This window comes from Acanthochromis polyacanthus, chromosome 7 (assembly GCF_021347895.1).
Source record: "Acanthochromis polyacanthus isolate Apoly-LR-REF ecotype Palm Island chromosome 7, KAUST_Apoly_ChrSc, whole genome shotgun sequence".
Lineage (NCBI taxonomy): Eukaryota > Metazoa > Chordata > Actinopteri > Pomacentridae > Acanthochromis > Acanthochromis polyacanthus.
This window is the reverse complement of record NC_067119.1, coordinates 29443681-29461426: the sequence shown is the minus strand read 5'-3', so window position 1 is coordinate 29461426 and position 17746 is coordinate 29443681. Positions and strand designations below refer to the sequence as shown.

The 17746-nt window shown below is 40.2% G+C and overlaps 1 protein-coding gene across 1 annotated transcript; it reads left to right on the top strand.

Annotated features, from left to right (window-relative positions):
* Positions 1 to 5452: 5452 nt before the first annotated feature.
* ggt1a (gamma-glutamyltransferase 1a) lies at positions 5453 to 14482 on the top strand. The gene is given in 12 exon segments (XM_022196928.2): positions 5453 to 5701; positions 5777 to 5907; positions 5993 to 6082; positions 6474 to 6666; positions 8661 to 8680; positions 8683 to 8820; positions 9020 to 9169; positions 9583 to 9719; positions 9912 to 10099; positions 10227 to 10354; positions 10734 to 11053; positions 14244 to 14482. Coding segments are annotated over 12 exon segments (1860 nt in total). The 5' UTR covers positions 5453 to 5483; the 3' UTR covers positions 14391 to 14482.
* Positions 14483 to 17746: the final 3264 nt, after the last annotated feature.

Below are 17746 nucleotides of genomic sequence, written 5' to 3'. Positions count from 1 at the left end.
TTGTGCAAAAACAATTGGAGGCAAGCGTGGCGGGTAGTGTGAGTGTATCCCTCCCAGCAAAGTCAAAATGAAACCTATAAGCCTCTAGCTGAGGGATAAAAATATGAACAAGCTCCAGCTGATACTGCAGAAAACAAGCCCCATCCACTGACACAGATACACGCATAAAAACTGGAGGAAGCCGTTTGTGATCTGCAACAAACAGACATGTAATTGTCCTCTTCCGCTGTAAATCAGCTCTGTCCACTGAATAAACTCTCCTCCTTGGGGTGGCTCTGAACATGGGAGATCCAGAACAGGATAGCAGTGATTAGATTTAGACACAATCATAGCAGCAGCAGTAGCAGCAGGCCACAGGCTCCTTTGACAGTGCTTTATCAGTGTGGCCCAGCAACAGGAGTGCACGCTGGATTAGCTGAGGTACCACAGAAGGGTGTTTGCAGTTGAGAAGCTACTGTCATCGACACTGCCAGCTTGGACCCGTGCTCCTGGGTGAAGGCTCAGACATCTCAATCAGTTTGAGGATGCCTGCAGAATAAGCCAAATAGACTGTGACACGGTTACTGAGCACGGCAACGCTGTCGGCTGAGCCAATCACACCGAGCCCCGAGTCAGGGCTGAATGCTGCTTGAATCTGTAAACAGATCACTCTCACCTTCACTTTGGCAAGCCTGGCAGATTGATATCAGGGTGAAACGGAAGGTTACAGAGGACTGCAAAGACAAAGTCATATTCTTAGCACAAACATTTCTGGTGGGTGCTGGACTCTGTCGGGGTTGTCTCCGATCCTGTTTGTGATATTCATGGATGAAGTATTAGGGTGCAGCCAGGGTGAGTAAGATATCGGTTTTGAGGACCTCAGAGTCATGTCAGTGCTTTTTGTGAATGACTTGGTTCTTTTGACTTCATCTGACCGTGACCTTCAACGCTCACTGGGGCATTTTGCAGCCAAATGTGAAGCAGCTGGGTATGAGGTCTTGGTTCTCTGCTGGAACCCAGTGTATTTCTCTCTCTGGTTTCAGGGTGAGTTGATGCCCCAAACAACAAGTTTATAGTACTTCAGGATCTTGTTTATTACTGGCAGTAAAATGGAGCTTGAGATGGACAGATTGACTGGTACGACATCAACAGTAGTGCAGGAATTGTACCAGAGCGTCATGGTGAAGAGGGAGCAGAATCAGATGGCAAAGCTTTTGGTTTACTAATCAGTCTACATTATAACCCTCATCTATAGTCACAAGCTTTTGTTAGTGACCAAAATAATGACATAGTGGATACAAGTGGCTGAAATGAGTTTCCTCTGTAGCATGGTGGAGTGATGGCTCCACAGGGATCATCAGTAGGAACCCGCCAATATGATTCAGCATCTGATTAGGACGCTTCCTGGGCCCATCCAACTAGTAAGGGATCCTGGATTAGCCCTAGAACTTGCTGGAGGGACTACATATGTCATCTGGGCCGGGAACACCTCAGAATCCACCACCGGGAAATAGGAAGCATTGGTGGGGAGAGGGACCTAAGGATCGCTATGTTAAGCCTGCTTCTACCACCACCCAACTTTGAATAAGCGGAAGAGAACGGATGGATGGTTGCGCAGAAACTTTATTGCTTCATTTCTAACATTCCTAAGAGTTCAAATACATTATAGGTACAGAAGAAAAGTCCCTTCCACACTCTATGCAGGGCTGTACAGTGCGAGCGTTTCACTCGCATATGCGCCTAAAAATAGATCGGTGCGAGTAGAAAAAATAAAAAGGGAGCACGCGTGCGAGTACAGATGTCAACCCTATCATTCACATGTGCTCCTAAAATAAATCCACACAAAGTGGATCAAACTAAAAGTCTTGGCCTACACCTTCTTCTTCAACAACTTTTTTTCCACATCGGCACGCTACAACACGACATGGTCAGAAAAACCGTGAGCTCCTCTCGACTCTCAGGCCGTCTCCCCCACACAGTACCGAGCATCACACAGATCGGCGCACTTTCTTAAAGCGACAGGCTCTTATTTTTGTCTTTAGCTTTTATGAACACATTAACTTGAAATAACCAAATACTGTGTCTGTCTAAATTATAATAATGCAAATGACACTAAATTAAGCATGTAAAACAGTTTAAATACTATAAAGTAATAACTGAACTAAAATTGTTATCAGTTAACACAATCAATGCATTCCACACCTATAATCAGACTCCCCTAAGAATGCAAGATATGGCATCAAAATATGTCTGGTATTTATGTATAAAGTCTTTAATATAAGTATAGTTCTTAAGTATAAAGTCATTTGTTATTGTTGTTATTTTTATTGGGCCAGTTAACAATATAATAGAATTGAAATTCTTTATTTTTCCCACACCTGGGAAATTATTTGCTACAACAGCTAAAACACCAAATCACAACAAGTTTTTGTTTTTTGTTTTTTTTAAAAACTAGTAAATTACAGTCTGTAAGAACAGAATAATAAAATAAGGGGCTAAATGATCACAGTATGGCAGATTAAGAACAGAGAGACTATTTCAAAACTAGGACTTTAACAGAAATATGCAGGTTGAGTTAAAAGTGCAGATTGAATGATATGAAATAAAATCTGGAGTCAGAATTTATTGGGCCACTTAACAAAATATGACTCCCCTTATTGTTTTGGGGATCCAAGAAGTGACAACCTCCAAACTTTCTCAGCTACAACATCTGCACCTCTGCTGCTGTTGTATTATGTCTTGTGTACATGGTAGCTTCCACCAAGTTTTTTGCTTGGAAATTGGAAAAATGTAACACAATGCCATCTGAGTGATAATGGAAAATATGACAAAAGAAAGAAGTCAGTAGACCAATCACACTCCAAATGAAAGGAAGCCATATTGGAGAAAGTTTTGTTTTCTTTTGTGAGAACAAAATCAATAATTCTTTACAAACTAATTACAAAATACACATACATATGTACACACGTGGACAAAATTGTTGGTACCCCTCAGTTAAAGAAGGAAAAACCCACAATTCTCACTGAAATCACTTGAAACTCACAAAAGTAACAATAAATAAAAATTTATTGAAAATTAAATAATCAAAATCAGCCATCACTTTTGAATTGTTGATTAACATAATTATTTAAAAAAACAAACTAATGAAATAGGGCTGGATAAAAATGATGGTACCCATAACTTAATATTTTGTTGCACAACCTTTTGAGGCAATCACTGCAATTAAACGATTTCTGTATTTGTCAATGAGCGTTCTGCAGCTGTCAACAGGTATTTTGGCCCACTCCTCATGAGCAAACAGCTCCAGTTGTCTCAGGTTTGATGGGTGTCTTCTCCAAATGGCATGTTTCAGCTCCTTCCACATATGTTCAATGGGATTCAGATCTGGGCTCATAGAAGGCCACTTTAGAATAGTCCAACGCTTTTCTCTCAGCCATTCTTGGGTGTTTTTGGCTGTGTGTTTTGGATCGTTGTCCTGTTGGAAGACCCATGACCTGCGACTGAGACCAAGCTTTCTGACACTAGGCAGCACATTTCTCTCCAGAATGCCTTGATAGTCTTCAGATTTCATCATACCTACCCTGTGCCAGATGCAGCAAAGCAGCCCCAAAACATTACTGAGCCTCCTCCATGTTTCACCGTAGGGACAGTGTTCTTTTCTTCGTATGCTTGGTTTTTGAGTCTATGAACATAGAGTTGATGTGCCTTACCAAAAAGCTCCAGTTTGGTCTCATCTGTCCAAAGGACATTCTCCCAGAAGCTTTGTGGCTTGTCAACATGCATTTTTGCAAATTCCAGTCTCGCTTTTTTATGAGTTTTTTTCAGCAGTGGTGTCCTCCTTGGTCGTCTCCCATGAAGTCCACTTTGGCTCAAACAACGACGAATGGTGCGATCTGACACTGATGTACCTTGTCCTTGGAGTTCACCTTTAATTTCTTTGGAGGTTGCTCTGGGCTCTTTGGATACAATTCGAATGATCCGTCTCTTCAATTTGTCATCAATTTTCCTCTTGCGGCCACGTCCAGGGAGGTTGGCAACTGTCCCGTGGGTCTTGAACTTCTGAATAATATGAGCCACTGTTGTCACAGGAACTTCAAGCTGTTTAGAGCTGGTCTTATAGCCTTTACCTTTAAGATGTTTGTCTATCATTTTTTTCGGATGTCCTGGGACAATTCTCTCCTTCGCTTTCTGTTGTCCATGTTCAGTGTGGTACACACCTTTTCACCAAACAGCAGGGTGACTACTTGTCTCCCTTTAAATAGGCAGACTGACTGATTATGAGTTTGGAAACACCTGTGATGTCAATTAAATGACACACCTGAGTTAATCATGTCACTCTGGTCAAATAGTTTTCAATCTTTTATAGAGGTACCATCATTTTTGTCCAGGCCTGTTTCATTAGTTTGTTTTTTTAAATAATTATGTTAATCAACAATTCAAAAGTAATGGCTGTTTTTGATTATTTAATTTTCAATAAATTTTTATTTATTGTTACTTTTGTGAGTTTCAAGTGATTTCAGTGAGAATTGTGGGTTTTTCCTTCTTTAACTGAGGGGTACCAACAATTTTGTCCACGTGTGTACACCTCCTTTTATGAGAACAAAATCAAACATAATTCTTTGCAAACTATTTACAAAATACACACACACACACAGACACACATACACACACACACTCTCTCTCTCTCTCTTTCTCTAAACATGGGCTTTGGTGTTTCCTTGTGACGGATGTAGTATAGATGTCCATCTGTAAAAAATACATTGGTTTATTAGTTCACAAAGTCCTGAGGACCAATGAAGCTGATGTATCTGACACTGGTGAGGGATGATAATCTATTTTGTGGGAGAAGCTTTGTTTGTGCAATGTCACTGTTAGAACTGCATCCATTTATTTGACCACCACCGAAGACCTCATTAGGATCAGCTTGGAGGGGCCATGGCTTGAGGACTTTGATCCAAGTCCTGCTCTGGACCGCTGGATGAACTCAGCCAAGCGTGCCAGGCGACTTGAATACAAAAAGATGTGGGACAGGGATGTTCTCTGTGTTAAATAACTGAGCCTACTGCTTGGCTTGTTGTGTGAATGTTAATAATAAAATTGTGCGATTCATAGTAAAAATTCATAGTGCTCCTAAATTTTTTTCTGTGCTCCTAAATTTTTTCATTGAGGAGCACCTGTGCTCCTAGTGAAAAAGCTAAGCGTACAGCCCTGCTATGCATGTATTTTTCTTCCTGTAACTTTCAAAAACATGTCCAAATGCAGTGCATGCTTATTATCCAGGCAGCACTGCATCATTAACGTCACACCTGAAAACCAAAGGTGACACAATCCACATCGCCACTCATTTCAATTGGTCACACTAAACATGCTGTCATTCCTGTTGACACTTACAGAGAGTCAGCTGAATGTGCAGCTCCTGTCTTTTTTCACTAATACTTTACATCAGCTGGTGAAAAGCTACAAACCAAAGGTAAGTACATTTTCTTGAAAGCATATAATGAAAAATGTTGTGCGATTATGAGCTGTTGTTGATTTTCCCACGTAGGAAAATGGTTGGGAAGTCCCTGATTGCTGGTCTGGTGGTCCTTCTGGTGGCTGCAGTGAGCTTGTTCCTGGGGGTGTTCATGGGCCTGGGGAAGAAAAACCCTCCTCTCCCTTCAGACCACTTCTACTCAAAGGCCGCAGTGGCTGCTGATGCTGGAAAGTGTTCAGAAGTGGGGAGGTAAGATGACGTACGGTGCATGTTTTGCCCTGCACGTGTGCTTTCTGGTTGTGAAGTGCGTTCTTGTGTTTCCAGGGACATTCTGAAGAAAAATGGCTCAGCCGTGGACGCCTCCATCGCTGCCTTGCTATGTGTCGGCCTTTTAAACGCTCACAGCATGGGCATCGGAGGAGGGCTCTTCTTTGTCATCTATAATGCCTCCACAGGTGTGTGTGCATCATTAGTTTAAAATTCTCAGCGCAGCCAGCGGAGAAGAGACTAATCAATCATTCCCTACTTTCTGCTCAACAGGGAAGGTGGAAACCATCGATGCGAGGGAGACGGCACCCATGAACGCCACCGAAGACATGTTTGGCAACAACACCAAGCTTTCCCGTACAGGTAGCAGCTACCTGTGAGCTGTTGGAGTATTTCCCAAGCAGAGATTTATCTAACGGAGATCTGATTTTATTGTGTTCTGTAAATCTGCTGCAACCACTGTGACATGACTCAAATGTTATATTAGAGATAGGGAGGGATTTAGAGTGGATAGATATCCTGGTCTTTAATGTTCTCTCATCTTATCCTCAAAAACCTCTCTATATCTTCCCTTGCACCTGCTTCTGGCTCAATAAAAGTAAAATACTACATCTAGATGTGCAGAATATTATCTATAGATTCTCATGATGTATTTGTGTCTGACTTAGTATGTAGGTCCTCCATTCAGTCAAGGGATAGAAAAAAAGGGAGCTTGTGAAATTCAAATAATGGTACGGATGTTTCTGCATTACAGGTGGATTATCAATCGCTATCCCAGGGGAGATCCGTGGTTATGAGATGGCACACAAAAGGCATGGCAGGCTGCCATGGAAAGAGCTGTTTGAACCTAGCATTGCTTTGGCTCGTGACGGCTTTCCCATAGGAAAAGCTTTGGCTCATGCCCTGTTCAAGAGCAAAGAATCGATTCAAAGAGACGCCAACATGTGGTGAGGGTGATTCTCATATTAATACTTAAATAATTTATCTAGCAGTTTGTAAGCTCAAATAAATATATTTTAGGATATGCTCGCTATCCTTCATGCTGATGCTCTGCAAAATCTCCAAATCTTACCAAGTCTGTTTGTCTTATTTTTCGTCAAAATGTCTCATCCCACTTGACATTTCAGCGAGATGAAGAGACTTGTTTTAAGACAATGCATCTAAATATCTTCATACATACGTACACACACACACACACACACACACACACACACACACACACACACACACACACACACACACACACACACACACACACACACACACATATATATGTATCGTCAAACAATCTTGTAATTATTTAGTTTTAACCCTCGTGTCGTCCTGCGGGTCAAACTGACCTGTATTGTATGGTGGAAAAAAGAAATGTTAAAAAAATGTTTCTTTAAGAACATTCGGAAAAAAATCACCCAAAATCCAGCGAATTTTTCTGAGTGTTCTTAAAGAAAATATCAGAACTTTTACTGATACATATGTAATCACTTTAGATACTTTTAGGATTTTTTTGGACGATTTTTATTAATTTTTTGAAAATATTTACAATTATTGAATTTTTTTATTTTTAAAATTTTTATTTCTTGCCAAATTTGTTTTTAAAAAAACTTTTCAGGGAAACTTTTAAGGAATTTTCTTCTTGAAGGTTTTGGAATTTTTTTGTTGAATTTTTTGATTTTATTTAGACATTGAAACAATATTTTTGGTGCCGTAAATGAGGACAACAGGAGGGTTGAGACACCTAAGCTTAACAATCCTGGTAAAATGCAGCTTACAATAAGTTTTCCCAGCTAATTTTAAGATCTCAATATTCTAAATATCACATCTTATTTCAAGAAATCTTACCAAGCCATTTTTCACTTGTTCTATTGGCAGATTTTTTTCACTTATTTCAACATAAAAGTTCTTTGAAATAAGTTTTTTTTTCTTTTTTTGAGAGGAGCATTTTTTCCAGTTTGGTTAAATATAGTTGATACTACTCTCAGTTCAATGTGTTAAACACGAAGTTACAGACTGGACTTACCAGTACCTCTCATGTTGAACATGTCATCACTAGTAGACATTCTCACCACGAGGTTCCAGGAAAGTGTTTCGCTCATAGGAACCTGTAAAACCACAAGTCATTGCATCCACCCTTTCAATTTTGTACAGCCTAAATGAACAATTTTAAGCGTCCAAATGAATGTTTTCAGATGTTTGTAGATGTATATTTTATATTTCTAACTGTGGTAAAGGTCATATGAGTTGTTTCTGCACCATTACAGGAGTACTGCTAAATTAAAGATCCCATAATAGACTTGTTTTTAACATGTTCATCTAACTCTAACTCATCTATAGGATGTGTATATCCAATTTCAGATAAAAATACAGTACAAGATTGTTCAGTGTTGGTGGTAGCTGAGAGTAAGAAGAGGTTGTGACATCACACCAGACCTAAACAGCTCATTCAGAGACACCTTCTGATCTATGGAGAAAGGAAAAAAATAGGCTATTGTCTTTACTCATCCCACCTGTGTCTAGATACATTGGTGACACATAATTGTGTTAAAAAAATGTAAAAATTTGATTTTGCTCAATATGGCCTCTTTTAGCTGAGCCTCTGTTTAATGTAGCTTCCATGGTTGTATTACAAAAACTTATAATTTGACATCAAGATGGCGCCCTTTCATGTGTGTCGCTATCGCTAGAGTCGCCTGCTCACATGTGAAAAACTGATTTGATTTAACACATTTTTATCTGAGTTAAAATAGACGTCTTTTGGTGGAATCTAGAGGTTTCATTTCTACACTTTGGTCCTAAAAGACGGTGCATTACTATCGAGCACAGTTTCTCCTATGATGTAAAAGCTAAAGAGTGCACTGTAGTCAGGCATCCTTTAATTTTTCAACCTTCTTTAACACTTTTACTTCCTAACTGTTTTACTTCTTTTTCTTTTCATTTTTCTCAGTGAGGTATTTTGTGATTCCCAAAAAACATCCTGAAAGAAAACGACATTGTCAGATTTCCAAAGCTGGCCGACACATACCAAAGAATAGCTGACGAGGGGCCTGATGTGTTTTATAACGGGACGATGGCTCAGAGCATCGTTGAGGACATCCAGGCGGCAGGTGCTGTGCTGTTTTCTCATCCACTGTCGTCTGTAGATATAGAAGAATAAATGATTTGAGAATACATTTAAAACTAAGGTGTGGATTACAGAACTCAAGTGAAGACGTGGAGTGAGAAATACCACAATAAATGACAAATGGTACTGTGAACATAATTCCTTATTTTAAATTCACTGCGACACTCCTGTACTCATTCCAGGCGGCATTATCACCCTGGATGATTTGTCAGAGTACCAGCCTGTGCTGAATGAGAACCCTCTCAAGCTGAACGTCGGGGAATACACCATGCACGTCCCAGACGCCCCCTCCAGTGGCCCGGTGCTGGCACTCATACTGAACATAGTGGATGGTGAGCAGCCTCGCAGATTGCTTGTGCAGCCATGCAGAAGAAAGGATGTCAGGTTTCCCAGGTCGTCCCTGGAATGTTTCCCCGCCTGTTTTGGAAGCAGAAAACACAGCCTGCGCGCCAAATGTATCTTACCAAAGGCACTCCATCTGTTCAGGCAGAGGATATTTGAGTCTTGTTTGAAATAAAAAGTGGCCTCTTTAATTGCAAATAATATTTCATGTGTTTGTATAGGACTCTGATGAAGCCTGTGCCCACAGATTCATATCTGTTGGACGGTTTTATGGTGACTTCTAGTTTAATGACCTGACCTTGACTTTTAGCACAATGACTGAGAGCCCTCATTACACGATTAGGCCAATAAAATGAGAATCCTCCTTCACTCCAGACATGTGTGTCCTGTGGATATTTTGCAGGATACAACTTCACCGACACAAGCGTCTCCACATCAGAGAAAAAGACGCTGACGTACCATCGCATCGTGGAGGCTTTCCGTTTTGCTTACGCCAAGAGAAGCAGACTGGGAGATCCACGTTATCTCAACATTACTGATGTAAGAGCTCATGCTATTATCCTTCAGAGTTTCTGCAGCATTTTCAGCATCACTCTACTCATTATACCCACCGCTGTCTCCTGCTTGACACTCTAGGGGCAGCTTGGGGTGAAATGTCTCATCCAAGGGCATGTAATCATCAGCCCTTTCTGTATTTTCTCCTCTTTACCCGACTTGTTTTGCTCTCCTCAGCTAATCCACAACATGACCTCAGACTACTTTGCTGATGGCATAAGGAGTAAAATTACAGATGACACCACTCACCCAGACAACTACTATGAACCCGACTACTTCGTCCCGGACAACCACGGGACGGCTCACCTGTCAGTCATAGCGGAGGACGGAAGTGCTGTGGCGGCCACCAGCACCATTAATCTGTAGTAAGAGTCCTGCGTCATGATGTAAACCCGCTGCTTGGTTTGTTAAACAGGCATGGTAAAGGTCAGATCTGTATATTCATTAATTTCCTGCAGAGTAAAGCACCCTTTTTAAATTTTATTTCCTCAGCTTTGGTTCTAAAGTCATGTCTCGATCGACTGGAATCATTTTCAATGATGAGATGGATGATTTCAGCTCTCCATACATGACCAACGGCTTTGGAATTCCTCCATCGCCCAACAACTTCATCCAACCAGGTGTGGCTGAACTGAATTATCACACTCCAAACCTCTGTTCAGGCTATAACTTAGATGATAATGGTGTTTTTGTTTCTAAAATTAACCACAAACAGAATGTCTGATGACCGTTCCTCTGGTGACTCTGATGTGATGCTTCTACTAGTCTTTCTCTAGCTCCTGCAATCTTAGCTCAGACAGAGTATAATCCTCCTCAGTTTTATAGCTATAAGCTTAAATCCAGCCTCACACCGTGCATAAATGTTGTTCTTTGGTTTGTTTACAGTCATTTTAAATATGTGTCAAATGAATGTGTACCAAGGTACCACTACACCACAAGGTAGAAAGTCAGCGTTGGTCCGTTGAGCAGTCATTGTCACATTCTGTTCATCTGTTGCAGGGAAGAGGCCCCTGTCTTCCATGTGTCCTACTATCATCTTTGACAAAGAAAACAGAGTGAAAATGGTTGTAGGAGCATCTGGAGGCACAAAAATCACCACAGCCACCGCCTTAGTAAGTCTGATTCACTCACATCGCATCTCAATCCTGTGGAGTCACACTCATCTATGTGAAACGTGTCACGCTACATTTTGTGACTAAAAACAGGTCATCCTGAACTCCTTGTTCTTCAACTATGACCTAAAGAAGGCTGTGACGGAGCCGCGAGTTCACAATCAGCTTAATCCAAACATGACGGTGGTGGAGCAGGGCTTTGAGAGGGTGAGTCACGCTTTTTACGTTTGAATACAAACTGCAAAGGATAACACGGTGGTGGTGGGAAAAGTATTCAGATTCAACACCAAAGTAAACGTATTAATACTACACTGTACTGCACTCAAAGCCTTACTTATTAAAAGCATCATCAGCAAAAATTACTTCAGGAATCAAAGATAAATGGTTCCTCTTAGTGTTTTGCTATTATATATGATGTCTTTGGAGTATTGCTGTTGCTCTATTTTATGTGTGCTTGCTGCAGTGTAATGCTGTGGATGTTTAAGGCTGAGCTAATATTGACCACTTTATACGGTGCCTTGTGAAAGTATTCGGCCCCCTTGAACTTTTCAACCTTTCGCCACATTTCAGGCTTCAAACATAAAGATATAAAATTCTAATTTTTTGTCAAGAATCAACAACAAGTGGGACACAATCGTGAAGTGGAACGAAATTTATTGGATATTTTAAACTTTAACAAATAAAAACCTGAAAAGTGGGGCGTGCAATATTATTCAGCCCCCCTTGCATTAATACTTTGCAGCGCCACCTTTTGCTGCAAGTCGCTTGGGGTATGTCTATCAGGTTTGCACATTGAGAGACCGAAATTCTTGCCCATTCTTCCTTGCAAAACAGCTCCAGCTCAGTGAGGTTGGATGGAGAGCGTTTGTGAACAGCAGTCTTCAGCTCTGCCCACAGATTCTCCATTGGATTCAGGTCTGGACTTTGACATTCTAACACCTGGATACGTTTATTTGTGAACCATTCCATTGTAGATTTGGCTTTATGTTTTGGATCATTGTCCTGTTGGAAGATAAATCTCCATCCCAGTCTCAGGTCTTTTGCAGACTCCAACAGGTTTTCTTCCAGAATGCTCCTGTATTTGGCTCCATTCATCTTCCCATCAATTTTAACCATCTTCCCTGTCCCTGCTGAAGAAAAGCAGGCCCAAACCATGAGGCTGCCACCACCATGTTTGACAGTGGGGATGGTGTGTTCAGGGTGATGAGCTGTGTTGCTTTTATGCCAAACGTATCGTTTTGCATTGTGGTCAAAAAGTTGGATTTTGGTTTCATCTGACCAGAGCACCTTCTTCCACATGTTTGGTGTGTCTCCCAGGTGGCTTGTGGCAAACTTCAAACGAGACTTTTTATGGATAGCTTTGAGAAATGGCTTTCTTCTTGCCACTCTTCCATAAAGGCCAGATTTGTGCAGTGTATGACTGATTGTTGTCCTATGGACAGACTCTCCCACCTCAGCTGTAGATCTCTGCAGTTCATCCAGAGTGATCATGGGCCTCTTGGCTGCATCTCTGATCAGTCTTCTCCTTGTTGGAGGTGAAAGTTTAGAGGGACGGCCGGGTCTTGGTAGATTTGCAGTGGTCTGATACTCCTTCCATTTCAATATGATTGCTTGCACAGTGCTCCTTGAGATGTTTAAAGCTTGGGAAATCTTTTTGTATCCAAATCCAGCTTTAAACTTCTCCACAACAGTATCTCGGACCTGCCTGGTGTGTTCCTTGGTCTTCATGATGCTCTCTGCACTTTAAACAGAACCCTGAGACTATCACAGAGCAGGTGCATTTATACGGAGACTTGATTACACACAGGTGGATTCTATTTGTCATCATCAGTCATTTAGGACAACATTGGATCATTCAGAGATCCTCACTGAACTTCTGGAGTGAGTTTGCTGCACTGAAAGTAAAGGGGCTGAATAATATTGCACACCCCACTTTTCAGTTTTTTATTTGTTAAAAAAGTATAAAATATCCAATAAGTTTCATTCCACTTCACGATTGTGTCCCAATTGCTGTTGATTCTTGACAAAAAATTAGAATTTTATATCTTTATGTTTGAAGCCTGAAATGTGGCAAAAGGTTGAAAAGTTCAAGGGGGCCAAATACTTTCACAAGGCACTGTATACTATTGGGTAGTTTTAGCTAAAACAATGTGTTTTAAAAAAAAAATTCTGTCCTATGGGAACCCTATAGCCCTAAAAGGTCACCTAGTCATGAGCTCAGAAAAACAGCTTTGTGATGTTTTTCAGTTAATAAAAGAGGGATTTTAAAATATTTCCTGTATTCTAAGGAGTAGAAAACTGATCTCACTCGTAAAGGAAAACTGTATCTTTCAGTGTATCAGAAAAAATCTAATTCAAAATCACAGCATTTAAAGATGAATAGTTTCACGGGACATGAAAATATCTTTGAAGTTACTAAAGCTATCGCACAAATGTTGTAATTTCGCTGTACTTGTTGCAATGACAAAGTTCTATTCTATTCTAGTGGAGTAGACAAGTGCAGTACAAGTACCTCAAATCTGACTAAATGTACGTAGTTTGATTTTCATTTTCATAACTCATTTAATTTTATGTCAGTATAAAAATCCATTTGAAATATGAAAGTTTTATCAAATATCCAGATGCATCACTGTTAAAAAACCACAGTATTGTTTTGAATTAGGAATAAAATGTAAACAAGACTCCGATTACACAGAACACCGCTATTGGCTGATATTTAAGCCCAGCTGTTTGAACTAAATGTTACAATCAGTGTGCTAACATGCTTATACTAAACTGATGTAATGTTTGCATTATTTATCCGCGTGGCTTACAGTGTTTGCTTGCTGATATTTACTAATGTTCATTAAACACAGAGGACAGCAGGGGCTGATGGGAATGTTGCTAGTTTAGCAGTTATTTACTCAGTAAACTAAATTTTGCAAAAGTGAATTTTGTCCAGATAATAAAAAGCAGACAAATGTTTTTTTTTTAAAATTGTTTACTAAAAATATTAGTTTTCTAGTATTTGGAGGAAATAATTCCAAATTTGTCAAATGCATTAGGAAACAATATTCAGAAACTTTACATTTTTGTGGCGTTTTTGCCTTTATTATACATAAGACAGTGGAGAGAGAGAGAGAGACAGGAAACATGGGCAGAAGAGTGGGGGAATGACACGCAGTAAATAACTATGGGCTAGACTCAAACCTATGACTACAGACCCTGTTTATGGGTCGCCCCCTGAGCTATTAAGGCGTCCCAATATTCAGAAACATTAATGTTCCACAATGAATAATGAACTGACAAAGCAACCAAAAAAAGCCTGTTGTCATTATTGATCCTCCAACAAAGACCAACAATGTTTAAATCCTGCACAAGACTCTATTTTTGTGTGTGTGTGATGGTACTGTGGTAGAGCGTCCTGGAGGGTCTGGCCCAGAAGAACCACATAACACAGCTGCTGAGCATCCCAGACTCTGTGGTCCAGGCCGTGGTGCGGCAGGGAGAGCGTCTCTGTGCAGAGTCCGACCCCAGAAAAGGAGGCTATCCAGCGGGATACTGAACTTCTTCCAGCTTCTTCTCTGCTCCCCTCGGTGAGGACGCCTTCCTTAAAGACACTCGGACAGAACCACAAAGGAAAAAAAAAGACTCAAGCAACACTGGAGCAGCTGTGGAAGCACAGGAACTGCTCCTTCTCTGGACAATTTAAATATATCTTTTACTCAATTACTCAGCATTACTTCTTTTTTGGGGGAATTATGTTAGCATTTTGAAGTAAAAGAAGGGGTTGTATCTGGTTTGACTCTTGTATCATCACTACTGATCAGGAAGGTGATGTTTAAGGACTGGACGGGCCCCAGATGTATCTGCTTTCCACATTAAAATCAGGTCATGTCTGACACAGCATGCATTCTATTATTAAAAACCAGGCATATGAAAATGTCATGTTAAGAAATCTTTTGAGATTTCATCCTTAACTAAGAATCTGAGTGGTAGATTGTCCATGTAGTGTTTCTCTTCTTTTGTAAGGACAAGCTATTGTGAATAATTGGACAGTTTGTCTGGAAAAGGAGGCTTTGTTTTTTTAATGTCAAACTGGTGAAAAACCCTCAATTTCAACACTCAACCTACAAGCTGGTGTTCCAATTCAAACTAAGGATATCTCAGGTTGTTTGCCCGTTTTACCAAACTGTCTTGATCCTGAGACGGACATCATTTAGAGGAAACTCACTGTGCTGTTTTCTTCTGTGACTCTACAGTGAAATTATCGCTTCTGAGCTGTAAATGTTTAATATCGAGTAGAGGTTAAGTGAATGTATAGTGTATTCTGAAAAATACATTTGCAGATATATTTTTCTAAACATGCATTGTTCTCATGCCATGTTTGTTGCCATGCTTGTTATTAAACATTTTGAACAAAGATGTTATATTTTACCAGAGAAACTGTGCTGTTTCTGTACTGGAATATTAGGCACAAAATCTCTCTTTTCTTTTAATTTGGGGTTAGCCGGACTTTTGTTCCTCCGTGGTAAGTTCATTTAATCGAGGGCACAGACGATATGACAACGACCCAAAGCTTCAGTGGTAGAACAGTTAGTACAATTTACCAGAGCTACCATCGACAGTTTTTTGCCATTTTTGATTAATCAATTACTCCAATATTCCAGGCCCAATATGATGTGTTCGCATTGCTTTCCAAAAACCGAGGAAACTGTACTATAACATGGTGTTTTGAGCTAAAGGCTACTTAAAAGGCCCAAAGGAAACTCACCAGCACCAAAATAATAATAATAAAACAACATAAATAAAATTAATTATACTATTTTCAAACTTTTTGGTAATTAAGGTTTCATTTACTCAAGTATAATAGCCATTTTTGCTGATCAAATGATCAGAAATAACTGGAAAATACACAGATTCCAGTAAAATAAGCCAACACAGACTCATTACCTTCACTGTTCTCAGACCAGTAAGTCTGAACGAGAAAAACTCCTGTTTGGTTACAAATAAAAGTGCTTTGAACTGATGAAGGTGTCAGAAGCAAAGTCTGAGAATCTCTGAGGATATTAAAGTCATCCTGAGTGAAACATCTGTGCCAAATTTTATGGCGATCCACCCCAATAGTTGATGAGACATTTCACTCTACACCAGAAGTGATGACCTCCCAGGGACACAGCAGAGCAGCAGTCAGATCACAACAGTCGATAAGCTGATAAATGATCGCAAAAATATTTCACGGTAATCCATCCAGGAACTGCTCAGACATTTCATTTTGGACTAAAAGAATGGATTAACAAACCATCTCTAAAGCAGTGCCGCCGCTGAGGCTAAAAACTCCAACAAAGTGGAACTTTTTGCTTGATAAACGCCATAAAAGGTTGATAAGTTAGCAAATCTGTTGCTAATTAGTTCTGTCGATAAACTAATCCATTAAGTCGACATTAAAGATTTCAGGACTCAGTGGATTCAATTATGGTCAGATGCAATAAAACAAAACCTGGAGGGGATTTTGGGCCCCTCAAAAAGTCTGACCCTTCACTGCTGAGTGAATTTCAATCAGCGTTGGGTAAATATTTCCACTCATGTGCTCTTAAAGCAAATGGAAAACCAAACACCAGCACAGTCATTATACTTTATCGCCTTGGGATAAAAATCTCAACCTAACTTTTCTGAGTTAGAAAAAATCCTTTCAGTTTCTCTCTCACCTGATGAGGTTTAAAAGAGTTCTAATTTCCCATAAATGGTAGAATTTACTTAACTCGAGGAAATTGCTCTCCTGCATTAAAAGCACTTTGAAACCGGCAGTGTCAAATTCAAAGAGGAAGCTTTCCTGATGTAAACGGCTCTGGCTAACATTGTGGTAACAGTAAGTGAACTGAGTCCCTCTGCAGGAAATCAGACGTGCAGCTGTAAGAGTCGGGCTAAACGCACAAACCAAACACCACATGGTGAAATCACACACACAGTCCTTTTACTCCTGTGAATTAGTCCAAATCATCCACACTTAGTTGTAATCATGCAAAGCTAAACATATAAATACAGGTATTATATGGCCCCATGCCTGAAACCACATCATGAAAAGCAACTGTAAAGACCTCACTTGTTAGAGCAAAGTGTATCACATGACCCTGTGCCATATTTACAGAGAAAACAAGGCTGCTTTTACGAGAAATCTCTGTAATCTATCTGTTTATCCACTAAATAATCTAACTTTCACCGGATAGTTGGTAATGAGGGAGAAATTTCCTGTTGACAGACTCCAGCGGTCCAAATCTGACTGCTGCAAAAAGTCAAACAAAACAACAACAGATTAAACTATTGAGATAAGTAGACAAGTAGAAATTGGAAGTACAACTGAGACTTTAGGGGGATGTAACGCAGATGTTTTCCCACTACGGGTATTTCCCATCACAGTTATTTAAGTCAGCTTAACTGAAAACTAAACAAGATGAAACAAGCCATTCATCTTCTTGAAGGACGTGCAGTAAGTAATGGATTACCGTCCAGGCTGAACGCATAAATGTAATGCTATCAGCTAAAATAGTTCTCACAAATTGTGTCAGACATAAGTGGAATACAGATACAGCATCTGTGTTGTGTCATCACGGTGCTAATGTGATCACGACTTCTTCCTCTGAATTCCAGCTTCATCAGTATTCTTTGGGAAAAATATGAATCATCCAGGCCACTGAAACACATTCATCTTGTAGCTAACCGTGATATTACCCTCATTCATCAAACAGCGGCGGGTAAATCGGCGCGGCCCTGACAGCTCCTGATAAACTTTTGACATTTTTACCCACACCGCCGCCTGGCATGTCTGTCACACACCTGGGCTGTTCTTCTGGTTGAGGCTACTAAACCATAAAATATATTTGGGGCCATCATTCCAGTCTGTACCTGAAGAAACAGCCGATA